The 24,719-nt window shown below is 37.9% G+C and overlaps 1 protein-coding gene and 3 long non-coding RNA genes across 8 annotated transcripts in view; 2 read left to right on the forward strand and 2 right to left on the reverse strand.

Annotated features, from left to right (window-relative positions):
• LOC137074968 (uncharacterized) overlaps nucleotides 1-3,459 on the reverse strand; it is a 77,643-nt gene extending 74,184 nt beyond the window's left edge. For all 4 annotated transcript variants that reach the window (XR_010904967.1, XR_010904970.1, XR_010904969.1 and 1 more), the window contains exons 1-3: nucleotides 3,210-3,459; nucleotides 987-1,157; nucleotides 687-768 (exon numbers count right to left, since the gene is read on the reverse strand). This is a non-coding gene — a long non-coding RNA (uncharacterized lncRNA). The remainder of the gene's footprint in view (nucleotides 1-686; nucleotides 769-986; nucleotides 1,158-3,209) is intronic.
• A 139-nt stretch (nucleotides 3,460-3,598) lies between these two features.
• LOC137075918 (uncharacterized) lies at nucleotides 3,599-4,571 on the forward strand. Of its 2 annotated transcripts, none has more exons than XR_010905117.1 (3): nucleotides 3,599-3,821; nucleotides 4,072-4,196; nucleotides 4,474-4,571. It is a non-coding gene; the product is annotated as an uncharacterized lncRNA (long non-coding RNA). The 2 variants fall into 2 exon arrangements; XR_010905118.1 differs by having other exon boundaries at nucleotides 4,391-4,503.
• A 289-nt stretch (nucleotides 4,572-4,860) lies between these two features.
• On the forward strand, nucleotides 4,861-8,255 carry LOC137075919 (serine/threonine-protein kinase pim-2-like). The gene is made up of 8 exons (XM_067444868.1): nucleotides 4,861-5,154; nucleotides 5,969-6,163; nucleotides 6,366-6,460; nucleotides 6,707-6,754; nucleotides 6,879-7,257; nucleotides 7,463-7,639; nucleotides 7,797-7,885; nucleotides 8,122-8,255. Exons 1-8 carry the CDS (start codon nucleotides 5,070-5,072, stop codon nucleotides 8,227-8,229), a joined length of 1,176 nt encoding a protein of 391 aa, XP_067300969.1. The 5' UTR covers nucleotides 4,861-5,069; the 3' UTR covers nucleotides 8,230-8,255.
• A 5,226-nt stretch (nucleotides 8,256-13,481) lies between these two features.
• On the reverse strand, nucleotides 13,482-16,136 carry LOC137075920 (uncharacterized). Its single transcript, XR_010905119.1, has 3 exons — nucleotides 16,072-16,136; nucleotides 14,504-14,639; nucleotides 13,482-13,668 (listed from the first exon to the last, which is right to left on the reverse strand). It is a non-coding gene; the product is annotated as an uncharacterized lncRNA (long non-coding RNA).
• Nucleotides 16,137-24,719: the final 8,583 nt, after the last annotated feature.

Here is a 24,719-nt window from a genome sequence, read left to right on the forward strand (position 1 = left end):
GGCCACCAGGACTAATACAGTATTATATTATAAGCTATTTATTTGTTTAAATAATCATCTGAGAAAAAAAAAAATCTTCTGTCAGGCACAGTTAAAGTAAAAACTGCCTGTGGCAATATACGCTGTGTCATTACTCCAACATTATCTTCATAACTTACGAAATAAAAAGTTAACCCCTCAGAAAAATTAACTTTCCTCTCTTGTCAACATGAGCGCGGCGTGTAAGACTGATTATTACTGAACGTAGACCGAACCTCGCAAAAGACTTAAAAATGCCGGTTGAACTAAAATGCTGCCTGAGCTCAACCAATCAGCATGTTCAGCGCCCAAGTCCCGCCCTCGAAAGTTCCTGAACTTTGAGAAAGTACTACCTCGCGAGCAGGGCCGTTTGGAGGGGGAAATATTTACCCGGAACTTCATTTAGACCCTGGTTCCTGCAGTCTAAACACACCGAGTACCACCCAAAGTTCCTGGTTCCTGGGTAAAGTTCCTGTGGTGGAAACGGGGCTATAGATAACGTTACGCATCAATGACAAGCCTACATTTACAGAAAAAAACATTAGCTGTAAGATCAAGCTATCAATGAACTAACGTGTACATCAGTAAACACACAGCATTCGTATCTCACTACCCTAACCCTGCCAGAACATACAACGATAGATCAAAGTGGCATTATGTTAACCAACCATTCAGAAACGTCCAGCTCGCCGGGCCGCCATCTTGTTCCGGGTTCAAATTGATATGATGTGTCCTCAGAGACTCCCACAGCTGTTTTTGTCCAGGTAAAAAGTATATTACAACGTTTACATTTAGAATCATATAATGTACAAAAAATTGCATTACATGACCCCTTTACATTTTTTGGGTGAACTGTGAAGTGTGTAGTATTTATGAGATCTATTGACAGAAATGCAATATAATATATATAACTATGTTTTCAGCGGAGTATAAAGATCGTTCATAATGAACCGTAATGTCTTTATTACCTGGGAATGAGCTGTTTCTATCGCCATACACCACGGGTCCCCTACAGTGTAGTCGCCGCCATGTTTCTACAGTGGCCCTAAAGGGACAAACTGCTCAGAGCGCTAGTCACTCTCCGCTCTCTCTGACGACATTTGTGTCCTGTCTCCGCCACCGTAGCTTCGGTATGTGCTCTGAAAGGGAGGGATGGATGCAATTCACAACCTTGCCACTAGATGCTGCTAAAAATCACACACTGCACCTTTGAAAGGCTATCAAAACTGTACTCTGAAACATTTTACAAATCAGAATAGTGACTTTGGAATTCAGTGAAGCGTTAACTGACCAAAAATGCTTAGAAATATATATATTTTTAATTTAAACCTAGTTTGACCCGTCTATAATGACCATTTTTAAACTTTTAAGTTGATTTATCTAATGGCTTGAATAGTTATTCATCGGCATAGCCTGTTTGTCATCATTACACATAGTTAAAACAGTAATATTGTGAAATATTATTACAAATTAAAACAGCTTTTTTCCTGTGATCAAAGCTGAATTTATCATCATTACTCCAGTCTTCAGAGTCTCATAATCCTTCACCAATCATTCTCAGATGAGGATTTTATAATCAACAAACATTTATGATTATTATCAGTGTTGAAAACAGTTGTGCTGTTTTAAAATGTTGTGTAAACCATGATACATTTTATTTTTCAGGATTCTTTGATGAATAGAAAGTTCAATGGACAGCATTTATTAAATAAATTATCTAATTTGTAATATTAAAAATATCACTTGTGATCAATTTAATGCATGTTTGATCAATAAAAGTATTAATTTCTCTCTTTTTTAATTTTACCACAAATGTTTAGAAAATTAAGCATCACCATGAGCAGCACAACTGATAATAATCCTAAATGTGTGTTGATCATCAGATCCTCATCTGGGAATGATTAGAGAAGGATCATTGAAGACTGGAGTAATGATGATAAATTCAGCTTTGATCACAGGAATAAATTACATTTTACTATATATTCACAGAGAGAACAGATGAGTTACATCAGAATATATATATATATTTTTTTTTTACATTGCATAAAATCTATGGAGTCTTAATGCAGAAGTGTTTGTAGTATATAAACTAAAATTGGCACAAAAAAAGGAGAATAGGAGAATAATATTATAGATATTAATTATTGGTTATTGTTCAGCAGTGTATTTGATATCTTGCCCAATTACAAGCAAGAAATGCGATAAATTATATTGGTCCAAAAAAAAAAAAAAAATGGTATTACAACATTTCTGTCCCCCTCACTTCTGAAAAGATGGCTACGCCCCTGGTCACGACCAAACGTTAACGATTGGCTATGGCAAATCCAGAGCGGCTCTCGACAGATCCAATAGTTTTAAACTTCAACAGAGTACCCGCCTTCGCGGAAGTTAACGCTTGTCAATGGAGAGTGGCCAGACTCTCTGTACAAATGAAATGTACGAGTCTGGTAAAACCAGGCAAAGGGCAAACGCCCTAAACAATTCTGGACAAACGCCCTGAGCCCGATCTCGGAAGCTAAGTAGGGTCGTGCCTGGTTAGTATACTGTATTTGGATGGGAGACCGCCTGGCTCAGGCTCAGGCTCATGACCCCCCCAAGTAGGCTACATATTGCTCATCCCTGGGATTGATCGAAAATGATCACAAGGGATGGTGCCATCTGGTGGTCAATGTCCTGAAGTGTTATTTACAGGAATTGTCATGTAGAAGGTCTAGTTTATTGAAATCCATTAGTCTGCTGAATGTTTTGTTTATTATTTTTATTGTTTGAGTTGATGTAGCTGATGAAATTCATATCTAGCTGGAAGTGTGTATGGTGTGGCCCTTCTGAGGGCAAGAAGAAAAAACAGAAATGTTAATTTCACACAACTCTGTAAAGTATCATGCTGTCATTTTCTTACCATGTATAATGTAATAATCATGAATGTAATTTAAGTGTTAAAAATACTTCATAAAATACACTTCCTGTCAGAAACACTCGAGAATACTTTTTGTGTCTTTATTCAACAATTTAATTCTAGTCTGTGTCAGTCTAAGACTTAGACTTTTAACTGAGGATCATGTCTATACGTTAGGACGCCCTAGCAACACTTGAGCGACCCAACATCTGTTCGTGATATTAAAAAAACATCGTCAAGCTTATCCAAGTTTGTCTTTCAAAAATGTAAATCTAGTTAAATATTAGATCCTTACCTCTTTCTCTGGGATTATTTCCCGTGATCGGACCTTCCGCGCGCAACTCACAGTTACGGAAAGCGATGCAGGTAAAAATAGACGACGAAAAGCGTTGTGGAAAATAATATTATATATAAATCATGGGAAAACTGTCCATTTGTTTGTGAATTGGCCATAGCCGAGGTCCAGGCCTCTGTATTTTCCGAGGTGTAGGCATAAAATAGCTTGAGAAATAATCGCCTAATATAGTTTAAACTCAGCAGCACCAATATCTCCAGTTGGTTATCACAGCGTCTGTCAGTCACTCGTCAATATCAAAATATCTGAGACCAATCAGATCAAAGTAGGCGGGCTTTATGTTGTTCACAGAGCGCGCGACGCCTCAGTTTAACTGTCATAATGTCCGAGGTAAGATAAAGCAGCAGCGAAATTATACATTTCATATTTGAGTTTGACAGCTGTTTTAGCATATCACTGAAAAAAATAATTGGGCAAACAAATAAACTCTTGTCTAATTTTGCCGTTTTGAAATGAAAATAATCCTGTAATTGAACAACAGTACTTTGAAATGACAGAAGAGACTCGGAGTAATTGCTCCATAAACCATCAGGAAACCGCGGTGAGAAGAAGGTAAAGTAACACTCGTGATGTTTACTTTATTACACTTCACCAAAACCACACTACAGAAGAATGGTGTAAAACCCACAACCTTGAGATTATTAAGTTTGTAACATTAGAACTAAATATATGGATAAAGAGCATGTATACAACTAAAGTAACGGTTTTCTAATTTCACTAAACATTTTAATTCAAATTTGTGAATATTGTTATTAAACATGGACCTTTATTTTCATTAAAAAGCTTCTTTCTGTTATTTTAGGCTCAGTTTGTAAATGTATGAAACTAGTTTAGACACTAAATGGAGGCAGAAGCCCTCAGCACAGAATGGACCAATCACTGGAACTTCTCTGGGATTCCATCAACATTGTGACGTCACAGTATCAGGTATTAAAGTGCTTATGCTTTGTTCAAGCCTTCTCTTGCTGTTCGTTGCTGATTTTAGTGTTTCTTGTGTTTCTCACTCGACTCGAGCTTTATTCACAACGATTTGCTAGCATTTCATGTCAATTTTACTCAACTTTTATCTGTACACGACTTCAGTCATCACAGATAAATACAACCCGTTGATCTTGCTGCAGATCTTGCGGTCTACGCTAGCTAGCCTACTTGAGACGTCGAAATGGTGCTATTGACTGCACTTGGGCTATATGCTTATTTCCAGAGGAGAAGGAAAGAGGCCAAAGAAAGCCACTCAGGTCAAGATGACCACGAGGACCAGAGCGAGGAGGTTCCACCTGTGGAGAGTAATGATGGTAAATCAGATGATATGACAATACGTTACTCTTTTGATCATTGGAGTCTGCGCTGGCTATACACTTATTTTTATGTTTAAAGGTGTTTTGAGGACTTTAAGTGTCTTTAAGTTTGTATCTTCATGAATTAATGCATTTACACAGAAATTAAAATGCTTTACCTCACTGTATGTTGCCTAACAAGGTGAATGTTATTTAATTACAGTTAATTACATTCATGATGTTTATTGTTTGCACACATTGACTGATGACTGTAAAACTGGAAAGAATGTGTCCAGTGTGAATTCCCCCGAAAAGTCTCTTCATAATGTACAGCAAGCGTAGTTGCAGTAATGTGAGTGTTTTATTAATAATGTTGGTGTGATTGCCCTCTGTAGGTCAGTCGTCTTCTCAGGACAGCAGCGGACCTCCTCAAGTCTTCCACATTTCAGAAGAACCCGTCACTGCTGACCCTCAAGGCGACCAGGACTGGATTGACGACTCCTTCCAAGTTTTCAAACGTGCCATGACAAAATTAAATGGCTACTCCTTCCCAACCCCTGTCCATGATGCTCCGGACACGAGTGTGGACGTCACCCGAGCTTCAGATGGTAAATGAGATCATTTAAGGAGCACTATGTAGTAATTTTGCAGTGAAATATTCAAAAACCGCTAGGATTTTGTTCAGTTGAGTACTTACAATATCCCAAATGTTTCCAACTATTTGTAAATCATGAGAAAATGGCCATTATAACCAATGAACCGGGACGTCTGAGAGAGCCGTCTGTCAATGGTGTCATATCTGCGCTACTCTCGGTTTCCGGCTTTATTCTGAAGCGCTTTACTCTTAGCAGTGTGAATAAGAGTGACAGCAGCCGCTGAGCGAACACACAGAGTAACATCAGAACATAATTTTAAACACACTTAAATGTGTCTAATATGATAAACTGAGCTGCATCACCTTATTCTCATGACCGGTAAAAGCGGAAATGGCGCCGGCGACTGTGGCATAATAAAAGTCCCGCTGCTCGCAAGGTGTGTGTTGTGTTCAATCGCTCCAGCGGCCCCGCTCAGCTCCTCAACACTCGCTCCTGCTTCACACTACAGTAACGTTAATAATCGCATCCCTGAACATGATTTCTGCCCGAGTCCTATTTTCCACGGGCTGTGAGGTGAAGACCAAATGTCCCAAGATGCTGAGCTCAAATTTGGCGTCGTCAAACTACGCCTTTGTTTTGAATAGGCGACCTCTAGTGGACGGAAAGTTACATAGTGCACCTTTAACATTATGTCATGAGAATGTATTACCTCTCAGATTATTTATTGAAGTATGTTTGTTTCCTTACAAATTGAATATGCACATAAAAATGAGTAGCAGTAATGTGAGTGTTTTATTAATAATGTTGGTGTGATTGCCCTCTGTAGGTCAGTCGTCTTCTCAGGACAGCAGCGGACCTCCTCAAGTCTTCATTTCAGAGGAACCCGTCACTGCTGACCCTCGAGGCGACCAGGACTGGATTGACAACACCTTCCAAACCCCTGTCCATGATGCTCCGGACACGAGTGTGTGTGTCACCACAGCTTCAGACAGTCTAGCAGAGGATCAGAGAATAATTATGGGTCAGTTTGCTAAGAAACGCTAACATAACCCAACACACATGCACTCTTTAATCAGCAGGTCAATGGGTTATACTTTAAATTCATGCTTTCTTTAAGGGTAGTTGATAACATGGAAAATGACTTTTTTTGAAAGTGTGTGTGTGTGTGTTAGATAAAGGTTTAGATCAAGTAGGTGACCTTTCTTTCTTTCTTCTTTTAACAGACATCGGTTCCTCCAGATATGAAATGGGCGCTGAACTGGGTGAAGGAGGCTTTGGGACAGTTTATGCAGCGACACGTTTGAAGGATGGCCTTCAGGTATTCATTTTCATTAATTACAATATCTATCCAGATGATTATTTGTGTCTTATATCACACACTTATATTCTCTATTTAGTGCACTTCACATGTCTGACCTGTTTTAATAGACAGACGTGCTCTGCATGTTTACAATTAAACTCATGGACATGTAAATGTTTGTTCAGGTGTAATGATTGTAATTTGTGAACACATGTATTATAAATAATTCTAACGCAAATCCATTTTCTGTTAATTTTTCATCAGGTGGCGGTGAAATTTGCCTCCAATCGGGAAGCAAGATATACCAGGATTGTAAGTCGGCTGTGCTCTCTCTGCTTTACCTCTCAGTCACTGTTTTCAGTTTTATACATCTCATGTTAATATTAATCACAGACTATAAATGATAAATATATTATAATGACTGTCTTTCTTCTAGAGCGGTTATTCCAGACCCATCCCGCTGGAAGTGGCTCTGCAAATGTTTGCCAATCGAGGGCCCAGTGCTCCTAACATCATCCAGCTCTTGGACTGGCAGGACGAGCCTGACCAATACCTTATGGTGCTGGAGCGGCCCATGCCCTCTCAGACATTGGATGTGTTTTTAACAAGCTACACGGGCACCAACCGTGAAGATTTGGTACGCCTTATTATGTGCCAGGTCACATTTGCGGCTCAGGCCTGCTGCCGGCGGGGAGTTTTTCATCGGGATATCAAGCTGGAAAACCTGCTGATTAACCCGGACACCTTAGAGGTCAAATTAATTGACTTCGGATGCGGAGATTTCCTCAACAGCGCGGGTTACCGCTCCTTTTCTGGTATGTATAATTCCTCAAAGCTGCGAGGTGTGCCTCAAACTCTGGTGCCGATTGCGAGCCGTTGGCACAGGACTCTGAGCGAGTCGAGCTCTCATGAAGCCTCAGGGAATGGGATCCACTGTTAGCATCAAATCCTTTCATGCATGATGATGGATTTCTAGTCCAGATGTTGTGTTAATGTAAATGTGAAAATGTTTTCCTCCAGGCACAAAAGAGTACTGCCCCCCTGAGTACCGGATCAGCGGCCACTATCACGGGGAACCTGCGACGGTTTGGTCGCTCGGCGTACTCTTGTTCGTTATGCTGTGCTGGAACTTTCCGAGGTGGCGAGACCTGGAGGAGATCGATCAGAACATCTGGACCAGAAACGGCTGTTCACAAGGTGAGATCCTCATTTAATTCTGGATCTTATTGGACAGATCAAAACAACAATGCAGGAAAAGGAACATCTGAGCCCAGTGGCTTAATAAATGATGGCTTTGATGATATTTGTGAAGTTTAAGCTAATAATCAGACGTCTCTCCCTTCGTTCTCCACAGAATGCTGCGATTTGATTCGCTGTTGTCTGCAGGTCTTCCCAAAGAAGAGGATTGAACTGGAGAAAGTCGATCTCCACGACTGGTTTCAGGTTTTCATTACATTTTGAAGATTTTGACACTTAGCTTTATTCACGCTAGTTATCGATATGTGCTGCAAACCTCATTTAGTCACATGACACGTTTCAGTGCTGCTTTTCACTCATGCTTTTAAATTTCCATTTTGTTTTAACTTGATATATTTTGCCTCTTTTTATTCATATCTCTATATAGTTTGTGTACTGTATTGAAACAATAACCTGATTTCTGTTTATGTTTCAAATTACAGACTAGAAGTAATAAGGAGAGAAAACAGGAAAATAGAGGTGGGGTCGCTCCCCGCTTTCCTCCTGGACTTCCGAGGAACCAGCGTGCCTGCCCAATTTTAAACCTCTGAAAAAAAGGGGTTTTCTGGATCTTTAAATATACATACACACACACACACACACACACACACACACACACACACACTCTCTCATTTTATAGAAAAACATTTTGAAGAATTGTTTTGTGCAAAGTAAAAAAAAAAAGTAAAAGTATTTTATTTTCATTCATGAATTATTGTTTATTATACGTTATTATGTTTTTGAGGAGGTATCATGTGACATAAAACAAGAACTAACCCTCCCCTGAACTTTACCTTATCTGATATTTCACCAATACATCAAATGTGAAGTGTCAGTTATTTACTGTAAATTATACAATGACTAGTTATTTTTCAGGTCAAAAATCTGTACATTTAAATGTGCATTATTCACTGTATATAGTGCGTAAACTGTCTGTTAACCGGTTTACAGTTGTTTACTGTTTAAATCTCTCTATTAGCGTTACTCGATCTTAGCTCTGCGTTTGATACTATCGCTCACAGCATCCTGAATAGACTCGAAAGTTATGTTGGCATTAGTGGAAATGCATTGGCATGGTTTAAATCACACTTATCTGACCGCTATCAGTTTGAAGCAGTAAATGAAGAGATGTTACAAGTTCAGTATGGAGTACCGCAAGGCTCAGTGTTAGGACCGTTGCTTTTCACCCTGTATGTGCTACAGCTATAGGAGATATCATTAGGAAGCATGACGTTAGTTTTCATTGTTATGCTGACGATACTCAGCTCTATATTTCTTCACACCCTGAAGAAACTTACCAATTCACAAGATTAACGGAATGCTTAGCGGATATAAAAAATTGGATGAATAGTAATTTCCTGCAACTTAATTCAGAAAAAAATGAATTTTTAATTATTTGACAAAAAAAAACTGCACAAGTAGTAACCTAGAATACTGTCTAAGCGTGCGTTCACACCGCCGCCGGCGAGAGCGTCAAAATTCACTCTTGCCGCCCTGTCAACAACGCTGTAGAAAGCTTTGTGGACGCGCTGCCGCTCTGCGATCGAATGTTTTTTCTTTTTTTTAACTTTATTTAAAGAGGTCACAAATCAAACAAGCATGTTGATTGATAGACTGACCACTAGTAGGGTATAAATTAACCTCATGAAATCGTTTAAATGTGAAAGAAAGAATGAATTGCATACCCGCTGAAAAACAAGCGTTCTAGCGCCTATAAAATAGTGTTGCGCGGCTTCTTAGCAAATTAAACATCACTTTGAATGGTCTCGTAATAAATGATTGGGAAACCCGCACAGCAATGATCAACTTCTCCTACATTTGTCTTGGGAACTAATGTCGTCGTAACCAAAGTTTACAGGCCTGCGTTCTCTGGATTTCTCTCAAGCGGAGCACTTCTACATTACAATTGGCTGCCGCCGAACCGCGTCATTTCCATAAAGTTGAGCTGATTTCAAATCTCCTCGATGCCCAAATCATCGCAGACGCGCCGCGCCGCCCGGCTCCCATTGAAAATGAATGACTTCCGGCCACCTTGCCGCTCTCGCCGCCGGTGGTGTGAACAGGAACACTGTCGAACACTTCCCATAACACCTGATTTACTCGTTGCATCATAAGAAGAATGGCTTCTACACTAATGTTAGTCTCTCTGTTTATCCCGAGGTTAACTGCAGTCAGCCGGATCCAGGCCGTGTCCGGATGGGATGGTGGAGCTGCGTCTGGAGATGACCGAGGCATCCCTGAAGTGTCTGCTGAGAGCGTGTCAATTAAACTCTGCCTGTAAATGCTGCATTGACGCTTCATCTCTGTCATGACAACTCCAATCTTTCGAATATCCATTTACCTGATATGACTTGAGACCTGCAATGTTGCCAGAATAATAATCATACACTGTTTGAGGCCAGAGGAGAACTGGCACCCGACTGAACCTGGTTTCTCACAAGGTTTATTTTTCTATTCTGGCCCTGAAGGAGTTTTGATTCCTTGCAGCTTTGAGCCTTTAGCCTTTAGCCTTTAGCTCTCTCAGTTGGGGAGACCTAAATTTCAATGATATTACCGGTCTGTCCACATTGACACTATATGATAATTGAAATTATCTGGATGACATCACCATTTTCACCAGAGCGGCTGTAGCCGAATCACGTTCTGTTGCATTATTTCCCTATTAACACTGAAGCTGCTTTGAAACAATTAGACGTGTAAAAAGCGATATATAAATAAAGGTCATTTAAAAATCACGATTATTTTTTTAATCATGTCATTTATCTCTGAACATTAATGAGATGTGTTCTAAGTTATATTAGGGTAAAATACTACAGAAATGTAATAAAGTAATCAAATGTAAAATTAAACGCTGCATGTTTTCACTGTAAGAATTAAATATAGATTAATCTTATTAAAGCTTATTAAAAGTTGTGCACCGCCTATAGGCTCATATTACAAACACACTCTTTATATACTGACACAAAATACTGCGCTGTTGACTTTAGAGCAGGTGTGTGTTGGTCAATGGTCAGTCGTTTTCAGTTTCTCAACACAGCAACACACCAACAGTGCTCCAGAACACACCTGGTGTTCAGACCAGACGCCCATGGGGGAACAGATGAGAGAGTGCATTTGATATTTAAACAACGTGGAGCTTGACGTAAAAATGAGAACTGCGTATGGCTGAAACTAGCAAAACACACCTGAGACCGGCGTCTCACTGCACAGGGTGTGTGATAAGGCTCACTGAATTAATTTATCAAATGTAGGAATTTTGTGGAAAATGTAGGAAAGCAAATGTAATATTTTAACCCTTGTTCACTCCTACTGCAGTCCATTATAACAGTTACTCCTGTTTTTTGATGTATTGAATAGATAGACATAATATAATTTAAAAAACTCAAATTAGCTACAAGTTTACCTCGTCTCTTTCCATGTAGCAATGTTTGGTCAGAAATTCAGTTTATTTATTCTTTGCTTGTATAAATTTTTACTTTGTTGTAGAAGGATGTTTTGTTTTTATAATGTTGATAAGACTGTAAAGGACAAATATTTTCTAATAAATCTATTTATTTTACTAGATAATTTCTTTTACATAAATAGCCATTTTATTTTTTGTCTGTAAGTATTACTTGTCTTGGATACAATACCTCCAGCAATGTTAAAGCCTTATAATGCATAATATTGTGTACATCTTATAATATATCATTTTCCCTACATTTTACACGTGACTATGTTTTGTGACATTTTGCCTGATTTGTAATAAGTGCCTATTGAGATGTTTTATATAATGTAATTTTATATTATCCCTGGCTCTTCATGCATTTTGTTTGGCATTTTCTGTTCTTTTTTTTTTTTTTTTTGTTCCATTTATGTTGTTGTCAAAAATGCTGTTTATATTCCTATACTTGAAATACTTTTTTATATGAAATATAATTTTAAAAAAACTAAAGAATGACCTGCATGATTTATACAAATAAATAGATTTACTATAAATATTAAAGATTGTTCAGTGGGGAATGACGTGTTTTTTTACGGTCTATGGTTTTGATGATTCATTTCCATGGTAATAAAGAACATGACATCATAAATGAGGTTGTAACACAACCTGTACTTAACCTTAAACAGGGACGGCTGGAATATGATCAGCAAAAATAATTATAATATATATATTCATGTCCCTTATTTCTCCTCCTCTTAAGTAAAACATTACGTAAGGATTTGTTAAAATATATATGTTATGTGGTTTTAATATTTATTCTGTTGAAAAGCAGATCTTTGGCCCCATAGACTGCCATAGTTGTGAACACATGGTGGTAGTCATGATGAAACATGATAGTCAATGAGGAACGAGATCTGCTTGCTTAGAAACATAAGTAATATACAGTGGGTACGGAAAGTATTCAGACCCCCCTTACATTTTTCACTCTTTGTTATATTGCAGTAATTTGCTAAAATCATTTACAGTTTTGTTTTATTTACAGGCTTTCCTAATAAAGTCCAATCAAACACAGCTGGACTCAAATGAAAGTGTAGAACATCTCAAAGATGACCAGAAGAAATGGACAGCACCTGACTTACAGTTTTTTACATTTGCTATGACAATACATTTAACAAATTTCCTAAACTCTTAACGCAGTTAGCAAAACATCTGTCTGTGTGGGCTATTACTACAAATAACACATTTCTTGTTGCTTTGACACAAAATGAATATAGTTAACAAAAAGTTTAAATGCTTAAACGTCTTTTGCACACAAGGGAGTGTGCGCTTTTTGGTCGTTGCTGTGGTGATCAGTAAGTGCTATTCGGTATTGGTCAGGTGCAATTGGAAAAGATGTGTCTTAAGATGTTTTTTAAAAACAGTGTTGGGAGTAACGCATTACAAAAGTAATACATTACAGTAACTTATTACTTTTTGCTGTAACGCAGTAGTGTAAGGCATTACTAATCAATTTTCAGTAATATTTTACTCGGTACATTTCCAGTAACGCGTGCGATTCCCCCCCCCCCCCCCCCCCCAAAAAAAAGAAAGAAATACAATAAAACGAAAAAGGAAAAGGAAAAAAAGGCGTGATACATTAACGCATGAAAAATGCAAGTTATTACCTGTTCGTGGTCATTCAATAGCCGCGTGTGGTGTCCAGGTTAGTAATTAAATAAATGACAGCTTCTGATATGTTTTTGTATAGCGATTTACTTAATTTTCCTTCAATTCAGTACTTCAATTCATCTCTTGCTGGTGTACTTTTGGATATGGTGTGACCCCAGCCAACACACCCATGTGGGGCCCAAAGGGGTTGCTCATGGGCTGATATCTGGGGCCCACCTGGGCTACCCAACTGGGACCCAGCTAATTTTGTCCTCAGTTTCCATGGAGGCCCCACATGGGTTTGCCCAGAAGGGTTGATGGTGGGTATCTTGATGGGCTCATACCGGGCCCACATGGTTAACCCAGGTAGAACCCATTTGGGGCTTACATGGGTTTGCCCAGATGGGTCTCTTGATGGGCTCATACTAGGCCCATATGGGTAACTCAGGTAGCACCCATTTGGGGCCTACATGGGTCTGCCCATATGGGCTGATGACGGGACCCAGATAGGTGTAATGTTGGGCTCTTATGGGCCACAACGGGTATATATATGGGCTTGCACATTTTCTGTTTGGGTTACCTTATTTTACAGTAAACCCCGTAATACAAACATTACATGTAATCCACTAACTACATTCAAATGTTAAAGGTATTCAATGAACTGAAACCAGTTTATGATTTACGTTATTAATCAAGGTTTATTAGGAACAAATTTAAATATGACTATTATAACATTTATAACTTTATAACACAAAAATATCAACAATAAAAAATGTATACATTAAAATGAAGCTCCTGACAAACTTAATTTGACATAAATTGCATATCTGAACACTCAAAAATAATGTATTTCACAAACAAAATGGAAAAAGAAAACAGTGCAGCTCCTCACTCCTCTGTCGTCGGCCTCCCAACGACCCTTTGAAAAGACAAAATAAATTAAATCAACCATTGTTCCACTTTTTTTATTCCCCTTTTCACACTTAAAGCCTTTTGGTACCCCACATGAAGTTGGTCTAGATCAGAAGTTTGTAAATCTGTCCTGAAATACCCTCAGCACTGAACATACTGGCTGTGCAAAAAAGTACATTTTAAACCAACTTTTACCACTTTTGAAGTAATTTTGATGAGAAATTAGTATTGTAGAAAATACATGCTGTTACCAATGCTCTTTCTGTTTTGTTGTAGATCATTAAACCATTGGGCTGCCTCATAAGTCTGTCCGAAATCAGTTTTGTGAGGTACCTTACTATCTAAGCGCTGCCTGTCAAGTCGTTGGCTGATAGGTCGGAGAGGCAACGAGTCAGCTGCATAAGTTGTCAGATGCAGCCTTTGTATGTCTTCCTCATCTAATACATCTGATTCATCTTATCAGCTTATTATAGAAGACCTGAGATAATGCAAGACCTGAAGTGGGTATGCAGAGCTGACAGATTCCAGGACAAGTCACTGTAACAAGTTACGGTCGCTCTACACTGCGTGCAGATTTTCAGGCACGTTGATTTTCTGATCATATTTTTTTATCAGGCATTCCAAATCACATCAATCTTAATAGCTACTATTCTTTTTGTATTTAATCATTTATGAGTGATATATGATTGAAAAAAAAAAAAGATCAGTAAAATCAACGTCCCTCATCTGCACAGCACTCAAATGGTAAAACAATTTTGAATTTGTATTGATATGCACTATCATTCCTATCTTTTTATAGTTTTTATTACCATTTAAAACCAAGCAAGTCTTAAATTATTTACCCGTCTTGCTGTCCACCACGTGCCCTCACAGTGCGGTGTCCTCCCCTGTCCCTGGCACCGATTAGCCACTTTGACACTGCCTTTTCTGCGTCTCTTCTGGTAATAGAGTTTGTAAGCACATTTTTTTTCAAGCTTCCTGTAAAATATTTAAAGAGCATTAAAGTGAGATTCAATTCCAACAAAAAGGAGTTATCTGCACTTTGACATTTTTCAGGAAATAAAATAATGGTATCAGATATAATATCTGCTATACACAAATGGTTTCTGTGGATTTTTACAAAAGTGACAAGAGCAACATTTTTGCTCCAAAGGTTTATTATATACCAATCAAACACAGAAACAAGGGCACAGGGCAATATTTAAAGGGATGGTTTACCTAAAAACTAAATTTGTGTCATCATAAATAGTTATACCCATCAAGTTTTCTTGTAAACACAGTCGGTTATGTCTAAAGTAAATGTAAACAGTTGAGAAATTGGATTTCATTATTTTGGATAAAAGCATTATGTCTTATCTCTAAATGAAGAACTGGCACCTTGCAGAACTGTCCTGGTGCGGTCTGGAGTAACACCCGTTAAAGGAGTTGAAGGTGGAGGGGGCTGACATACCCATTTTAGGTTTTGCAGTCTCTGCTAATGAGCTCTTGATTTGAATCAGGTGTGATAGATGAGGGAGACATACAAACTGTGCAGGGCTGGTGGTACTCAGGAGAAATTTGAGATTTATATTTGGGGGAAATAGCCCTAATTTCTTACATAACCAATTACTTATTTCCTTTTTTTCCTACTGTTTTCAGTTCAATTAATTATTAGCTAATCAATGACAAAAAATGTCATACCTCTTTGAGAAGTACTACATTCAGATTAATAATTAGAATGATGCATATAGCCTAATTAATTATTAAGTGAAGATCCGAACTATTACTATGACTCAAGTATTACCAAATCCTTCAGAAGCCAATGTAAATTATTTGGAACAGTATTCTTGAGTGTTAAAAAACGAGATGACGTCGGACGCTTTGCTGCTTAGAGGTGTGTTTTTTTTTTTTTTTTTGGTTCATGCGCTCATAGCGCTTCTTTATAAACGCATAAACAGCCCGCAAAACGCTCACTGCTAACAGAAAACCATTTTAAAAAGGCCCCTCTCAACACTAAATAAAAAAGGAAAAGAAGCACATAGGCAGGAACGCTTGTCTCATAATTACATTGGAAATATAAATAAGTCCTGCTTTCATTCTGGGAGTTTGATGTGCACACTTTACACAAACTAAGAAATCACTACCATTGAGGGATTTATATCGGAAAACAGTGGTAGCCTACAATTTCAATGCTGAAGTCTCCAAAATATTTGTAATAATTCACAGTTTGTATACTACTAATTATAAGAAAATAAGATTATTTCTATAATAGGGTACAGTTATGCTGATCGTTTGGTCATGGCGCCGGAAAATGCCACGATTTAGCGAAGTCTAACTAAAATTTTAACTTAAAAAAATCTATGATTAACCTTATGCTTTGAAAACAATGTACTTTAATTAACATTTCAGTTTAGAAATTGTTTGTTCTTACCTTGAATCCACTGGCAGTCAGCAAGAAATCCTGTCTTTCAGCAAAGTGACAGAGGCTGTGACAATAGGCTTGTTTGAGATGAGCAAAATCTGCGCAGAATCGATCACCGGTGATCAGCGCGAGATGCATGCCGGTTAGAAATGTGTCCGAGGGCGGTCCGCCTTGCTCTGATGTCATGCCGACGTATGTCAAAAATCTCTCGCGATGGCAAGGCGGACGTGTCGGATTCTGCAGTCGAGCGCAGTTGCTCTCCACCGACTGCGCGGAGCAAAAGCGGTTTAAACAACTGTGGTGTATAGTTCTTTTTTTTTAAAATATTTGATTTTAAAACTCTGATATCATGTTTTTATGTGAATAAATTATGTGTGAATATTCTTAAACTCTCGGAGAGTGCGATCTCTCTGTTGGTTATGTGATTGTTGTCATATTAATAAAAATATATAAAACATGTATGTAATTAAAGTAAAAATGCTTGATAAACAGGTCTTTCGAATGGAAATAAATAACAAAAACTTTGGGTGTCTTGTTCATAATCTTTATTTCCATATAAAAGCAACAGAACTTAAATTACATCCAGTTTATCAGCAAGAGAGCGCACGAGTGTGAATCCCGCGATATCCGCAACTGATCTCGTAGGTGTCTGATCCACTACGAGAAGAAAGAACTGTCCGGCTTGCCTGCTCTTTTTTCACTCCTCCCCTCACTGCAGCCGCCTAGTCTCGCCTTTATTTCAGGCGAGGCAAGGCGCATCTCAAACAAGCCTAAAGTGCGCGCTTCGAAAGCCAAACCGGACGAGATACAGGGTTGCCAGGTCCCCACAACAAAACCCCTCCAATTGCAAATAAAAAGTTGCGGAATCACGGCCAAAATGCGCCAAAACGCGGCGGATGGGAGATAGAAATATTGCTATGGTAAAGCCAACTCAAACCTGTGGACTACAGGCAACAAACATTCCACAGCAATAATAGTGTAAAAGTAGCCAAATTTCAGACTTGGCAACACTGAACCAAGCGTCATTAAATGAACTATAGCAGGTGTGTGAAAACTGACAGCAGGTTTGTGAAGGGATTTTAAAAGGAGAAATGGAGGCAAAATAGTGTTTTTTTTTATAGATTTTTTTATTCGCTTTTTATGAATTTTGAGCGGATTTTAACATGCTTCAAAGCCTGCGACATCAGGAGACCAGACAATGACCAGGTTTAAAGCCTAACCTATGGTTTAGTTAACATATTATTTCTTATGTTAAATGTAACCGTTACAATACATTTTCACATTTATATATTTACGTCCAAGACTTTATTGAAGTAGCCCAGCCTACTTCTTTTTTTTTTTTTTTTTTTGATTATTCAAATGCGTTGTACTTTTTATGACATGGCATCGACTGATTCAGTCCAGCAAACATGAAGACAGTGGACACAACTCGGATGATGTCCCTCTGGCTGAGCCCATCCCGGACCAGCATGGTCTCCCACTCAGCTCAATGAAAGTGTAGCCTACATACAAATGTTGTCTTCTGTTTTATCTGTTAATTTAAATTTGTGTTCTTTCTGATGTTAAACCTAAATTATACTGTATAAATAGTTGTAAAAAGTAGCCTACTTTATGTAATGTATAGACCAAAGTATTTTAATTTACACATTTTAATTTGACCGGAAAATATATGTATAGAAGAATTAGTTTAATGTACAAATTAGAAATTGCATTAACAAATAGACAATGTACAGAACAACCACTTCTCTTTTATTTTTTTTCACAAAAATAAAACACAGTAACACATTTCAAGTTACATATCAAAAATAAACAATGTTACTCTGGTTATTTTACAAATAGCTTGCTTTACAAAAATAACTAATGTAGGCTATAGAACTTTAACTATAGAATTTAACTTAGGCCTACAAATTACCATGGACAACAATGACTTGTTACATTAATCTACAAATAACTTGCATTTCAAAAAAAAAAAAAAAAAAGAAAATGTATAGACTTATGTTTACAAAATAATATATAGAAAAAATGTTCTGTGGTTCCCGGCCACGAGTGCACATTTAGAGAGAACATTCAGCCTTTGGAGGAGACTTTCGGTAATAGGCCATCGTGACATTCATTCATGGTTGAAAATTAGGTAAAATTGCAATTGTGTTGGAATTTTTAGATTTTTATTAGATTGAAGTCACATTGTGTTAAAGTGTGAAAATAATTATTTCAAGGTTGCATATTTGTGTGCTATCTACCCATGTAATCAACCTTTGGAATTGACTGTGTTTGCACTTGTCTTTTTGGTACAAATGAATTAGCTGTGTAGCCCATTTTCAACCCATGTACTCATTTCCCATTGGTGAACCAACTAGGTCCCACATGTGGAGCCCAGCTGGGTTTGCCCATGTGGGACCTACTTAGTTCACCCAAGTGGGCCCCAGATAAGATGCCCATTTTGAGCCCATGCCCACTCTGTACCCCTGTAACCCATGTTTAACCCATGTGGGCCCCACATACACGTGTTGGCTGGGACATAGTCCAGTGAAGGCGTACGTGTTTATTGCGGATTTTACAGAAGTGCCACAGGCATGATTTCAGCCTCTGTGCTCGCACTGGCCAGTGGAAAAGTGGCTAAAGAAGGTTTAAAGGCTCTGTCGTTTCAAAGAATAGCACAACGGCGAGCGCGTCGAAGGACGGACTAGAGACGAGGCGCGCGCTGCTGAGCCAAACTATAACCCTAATGCCTATAAACAACACTTGGGTGAAGATGACAGAATAAGACTACTGCACACCGTGAAACCGTCGTTTAGATTTTTTATAGTAATACAGTCATTTAGTTCAGTTAGAGAACAGGCCGTTCAAATAAAAACGGAAGCATGAACCGAAAATGTGATCTTGAGCTGACAGATGATCGCGGAAGATTTGGTTTCAAAGTAAAATGTAAAAGCGCCTATTAAAGGGGGTTTGTCATTGTGTTGTGCATTTCATTAAGAATAATAGGCTAATTTTAAACCGAAACTAAAAATCTGCTTGGCCGCACACAGAGCGCGCATTTAACGAGCTGTCCTTCACGGTGCGCGCGCACTGGCGCGTTTTCAGTTCATATGGAAGCTTAACTTTTATAGGAATTCATTGAAAGCACTCGCTTTGCCTCCGCTCTCGTTATTAATGACCAAGCGGCAGTGCGCATGTTCCTTTCGGTTAGATATATTAGTGATTTAAAAGCCCAGATACCGGTGATGTCATCACACTTTGATTAACCGGTGGGAAAATGTCCCCACCGACTCATCCCTACTGTACATTCGCGAGATGGATGCGTATTGCTTAGTTTATCAGAGATGAGGACAAGAACGTAGGCTAGTCAAATGCAAATGCAGTCAAATACAACCTTTTTCTAAAACCGAAATAACTAGGCTATCTCGCAACTATGTCGCAACAATAAGAAAATAACAAATGTGCATAGTCATAACTTAGAGTTTACTCAGTTCTGTTGTGTCTATGAACACAGAAGCTATTCCCAGATATTGCCAGATAATCACTTTACCTCTAAAATAATACTTATAACAGAGTTGGATCGTCATGATTTCTTGCATTGTCTTGAGCATTCACTTTTTTGCCAATTCTCTACTGTTAGCCTATAGCCCATGTCATTATTCTTCATCATATCGCCTTCTACTGGATGTAAAATGCTCTCTGTCTACATCTTAGAATGTTAAGAGCTACTTCTGTAGTTATTTTGGTGAAAGTAACTCAAAAGTAATACAGGAGTAATGTAACGCATTACAATTCTGAGACAGTAATATTGTAGTGTAATGAATTACTTTTAAATAGCAGTAGTAAGTAATCTATAATATATTACAGTTTAGAAGTAACTTGCACAACACTGTTTAAAAATGGCTACAGACTCGGCAGTACGAATTGAGATCGGCAGGTCATTCCACCAGGTGGAATGTTAGTCATCGCGTCACCATAAGCTCCGCCCACATCCCGCCTCTTTGCCCATTTTCAGTTATCCAAATTCGGGTGAGAGACGTAGATATGATCCAGGAGTGTGCGCTTTTTGGTCGTTGCTGTGGTGATCAGTAAGTGCTATTCTGTATTGGTCAAGTGCAATTGGAAAAGATGTGTCTTAAGATGTTTTTTAAGAATGGCTACAGACTCGGCAGCACGAATTGAGATCGGCAGGTCATTCCACCAGGTGGGAACGGTCCAGGAAAATGTCTGTGAGAGCGATTTCATGCCTCTTTGGGATGGAACCACGAGGCGCCGCTCACTCGCAGAACGCAAGCTTCTGGAGGGTGTGTAAGTCTGAGCAAGTGAGTTTAGGTATATTGGTGCAGAGCCAGTGGTTGTTTTGTAGGCGAGAACTAGTGCCTTGAATTTGATGCATAGAAATGTTGATGTTGATGTTAATCAACATACAAGAAAAAGGAAACGTACTAAACTGCTTGGTTCATTTCGATTAGTTTTACGGTGTCTTCATGAAGTTTTTGAAGTGTCAAAGTGGTAGTTGCGTAGCTGGGAATGAAGGGACAGAAATCGCTCAGATTTCTTTAATAATAACTTCATTTGTGTTTCAAAGTTGAAATAAAGTGCAGGTTTAGCACATTAGGTTGAGTAATTAACAGAATTAAATGTTTTGGGTCAACTAACGCTTTAATAAAAGAACGTGGCCTAAACCCCATCAAAACAATCAAATCTCAAAGCGTCTTGGGTGTGATTACACCTGAACTTGAGTTGTTTACTTGTGCGTCACCCAAGATGAATGCTAATGCCAGGTGTGTGTGAACGCCGCTACTCTGACTACACTGAGCAAAATGGTTCCTGAGAGATATGGTTGTCATTATGCAATGTAATTATTGGATGATGAACTTTGTTTTTTTTTGTTTTGTTTCGATTTTTGGTGAGAAGACCTCAGCTAAGTTCTTCTCCCAAGACCTTTAAGGACCTGACTGAAGAAATCTGCTGTGAAAGAGGGTGACACCAATGATTCAGGTTCCACTATAGTTCAGAATTAGATTATCTATACATATTTATGCATTTTTTGCTGAAGTTGTCACTTCTGTTATTTAGAACGGTGCAACGATCAATTCATCTCCTACTTCATTTGATTCCACCATCACCAAAAGACTGTAAGAGACCTGGAAAGACGTCCTCATATCAAGCTGTAAAACCCCTCGTCATCAAAAAGGTACATTTGGACATTTGTCACTACCTATTGTCTGACTCCAAAATTGTATTGTGGAAAACTAATATAAAGACAGTCAATTGAAGAGATGACTTTGAGTGTTATTTATCTTTAGGCAGAGACTAACATACAAGAAGACCTTTACTGAGTTTAGGAGACCACACAGCCACACCTGCTCGCTGATGGGACGAAGAGGAACAGCATTTATGGACGCCACACACCTGTCGACCAGTAGCTTTCTGCAGTCTTGTTCAAATCTACAGTCATGTTTGTTAATGTCAAGGCAAATTTGATGATTTTACGCATTTAATTAACTTTTATTTTATTTCTATGCAACACCTCATGAATGTGATTGACTAAATGACCGTTACACAACTGGCATGTTATGGAGTAGCCACTTTGCCCATTTGTTAAATAAACTTTGGATTTATACATCTGTCTGAAGATTCTTGATTTTATGTCTGATCTTGTACATTAACACCATATAATAGTGTAATTTTTTTGTTGTTGCACTGAACAGAATACTTTATTAATAACACTAATAGTGTAATCCAACGGAATAAAATCAACACCAAGGGTGTTAAACACCCCATAGTGTAAAATGTAAACAACAATTGTAAGTGTAACACTTTACACTCAGTGTAAATGTTCTACACTGTAAGGTGTTAGATTAACACTGTAAATTCAACACTAAAAACAGTGTCCTCTTTACACCATCTAGATTGGGACCATATATGATCCGAAAGAGTTAACTTTAAGTGTTAATTTGACACTGCGTTTTTTACTGTGCACGTAAACATTTGAACTGGGCCGTTATTTATGGCAGCATTTTTTCTTATCAAACCAAGCATATGAAACATACCAGAAACAGGTGAGAAACAGGTGAAGGGCGCATGACATACGTCACGAGTCTTGATAAGAAAAAACGCACACCAACCCTCTATGGTACGGTGTTGCCTCCAGGCAACATAGTCTATTTTAGATTATTCTTAATCAAATGAAACACCAATGTATTGTTCAAACCTATCCCTGGGAAGAAGAACTCAAAAACTAACCAATGAAAGTGTAAAAAAATGTTTTTACACTTGACCCCACAGGGGTCCATTTTGTGTCCTGTTTCAGTCATGTGCACAGGTCACATGACTCCATATTTTCTCCAATGAAAATGGCATTTTTCACTAATTTCCTGTCCAGATAATCACCCACAAAAATATGAGTCACCTTCACTGGTTAGTAAAGAAGTATTTTCAAGAACTTTACATTATATATCATCAAATGTTTTAGAGTTAATAACAAAAAACTGTGTGTTGCCTCAAGGCAACATTGCACCCTAATGGAATCGCGTAAGGCCATAGCAGACACACTAGGTTGGATACAAATACAGCATATTTGTAAGGAAAAGAGTTAGAATTATCTAAATATATCTGCATTTTTGCACAATATTGTAATGCATGTATAAAAATAGTAATACACATACTATAACTGCATATATTATGATCTGCACATTTTCTATAGCACTCAAAAAAAGGTATAAAACACAACTGATGAGGGTGAGGATGAGGTATCATGTGATGAGGAAGATGAGGCCATAGTGACAATCCGGCAGGGAGAGAGTGAGGGTGAGATCGAAGATGGAGATGAGGATGAAGATGGCTATGATATGATATAATAACTTGATGTGATAACTTGATGTGATGGCTTGATGTAATGGTTTGGTAATACATGTTCCACGATGGTAATGTTGCCTGAGAGCAACAGCTGAATTTGAAATGTTGCTTTTTATTAAATATGAAATTTGTAATACATTATAAACTGGATAAATGTGTTTGTTCAGGTCTCTGGTTAAAGAAACTGATTTTTTCAATACATTTATTCATTTTTCTCTACATGAAAACGTAAAAAGTTTAAATTTGTCCGTTGTGGTACAATGTTGCCTTGAGGCAACAAACTTTTAAAAAATAAATAAAAATAATGAATTTTTTTATTGCTATTGTTAAAGTGTCCTATTTTAAGCAGGAAAAACACCACAAATAATTTTTTTCTCATTTAAATCATATTGCGTACCATAGAGGGTTAACCTTGGAGAGGGAGAGAGAGAGAGAGAGAGAGAGAGAGAGAGAGAGAGAGAGAGAGAGAGAGAGACCATCAGTTCCTCTCTCTCATTGCTAGCCATACAGCGCCCTCTAGTGTTGATATAAAGCAACATTATTAGTGCATAATACAATAAACTGCATTAACATTGTTCTCATTAGAGTAAGAGTAAAAAGTAGCCACCATTATAGTCCAAAAAACAGCTTTCAGAAATTACACGTTATATGCACCCGAGTTTGGGAACCATGCTTAACGCGACTGAACATTAAACTGTTCTCACTTCTAGGCATTATACACACTACTGGTCAAACGTTTTAAAGAAATGTTTTAAAGTTTTAAAGAAATTAATCGTTTTAGTCACAGATTGTGTCTTGTATTGCTTTATTACAACAAATACAAAATAATGCAATATAAATTTAACAGTAAATTGAATACACATTTTAACAATATTTTACATTTAAACCAAGAAAATAAATAAAAATTCAACACAGTATGAACAAATCATCCAATCAAAGCACTGTTCACTGTCGTAATAACCTTAGCTCAGCATAAACTGACCAATCGTGTGTGTGTGTGTGTGTGTGTGTGTGTGTGTGTGTGTGTTTCTCAGTATGTGTGTGTGGAATGAAACCAGCTGACGGCACATTATATTACATCACTCAGCAGCCCACGTCAATGCCTTACTTGACCTCTTTGAAATACGCAATAAAAATAATAAAAATCACTTGTTTGGTTACATTTTCTTTTCCTTCCTCTTTTACATCAGATTGAATCTTATTCGCTTTCTGAAATCTAACATGTGAATTGTGCAATATTAGACCTATGGACTGGTTTAAAACATTTAATGCAGTCAGACTTTTAGTAGTAGTAGTATCTTAGTAGTAAAAATTTAACTCTTTAGTTTTGGGTCCAGTTCTCACTATTAACTAGTGTCTTATTCTCATGCATATTACTAGGATATTGTCTGTTTATGAGCACTTATAAAGCTCATATTAATGCCTTATTCTGCATGAGCTTATTCTACATCCCTTAATCCGACCCAATACCTAAACTTAAACGCTACAAAAACTACCTTACTAACTATTAATAAGCAGTAAATTAGGAGATTATGAGGCAAAAGTTAATATTTATCTGATAATAAGAGCTGGACCCTAAACTAAAGTGTGACTAAATTTAATAAATAAATAAATAGCCACTTGTGTAGCGGAGGCTTTCAATTCGGTGGCAATCGACCGAGCTTTCTGTGGAGATTTCACACAGGTCTCAATTCTTTTACATTCGTCTGCATTTTTAGATATGGGATGTATAGTATTACGTTTTTTAAAAATATATTAATCAAGGCTGTGGAAAATTCAGATCTGGTTCCAGTTTACATTACGTTGGAATTTGAATC

This window comes from Pseudorasbora parva, chromosome 5 (assembly GCF_024679245.1).
Source record: "Pseudorasbora parva isolate DD20220531a chromosome 5, ASM2467924v1, whole genome shotgun sequence".
NCBI lineage: Eukaryota > Metazoa > Chordata > Actinopteri > Cypriniformes > Gobionidae > Pseudorasbora > Pseudorasbora parva.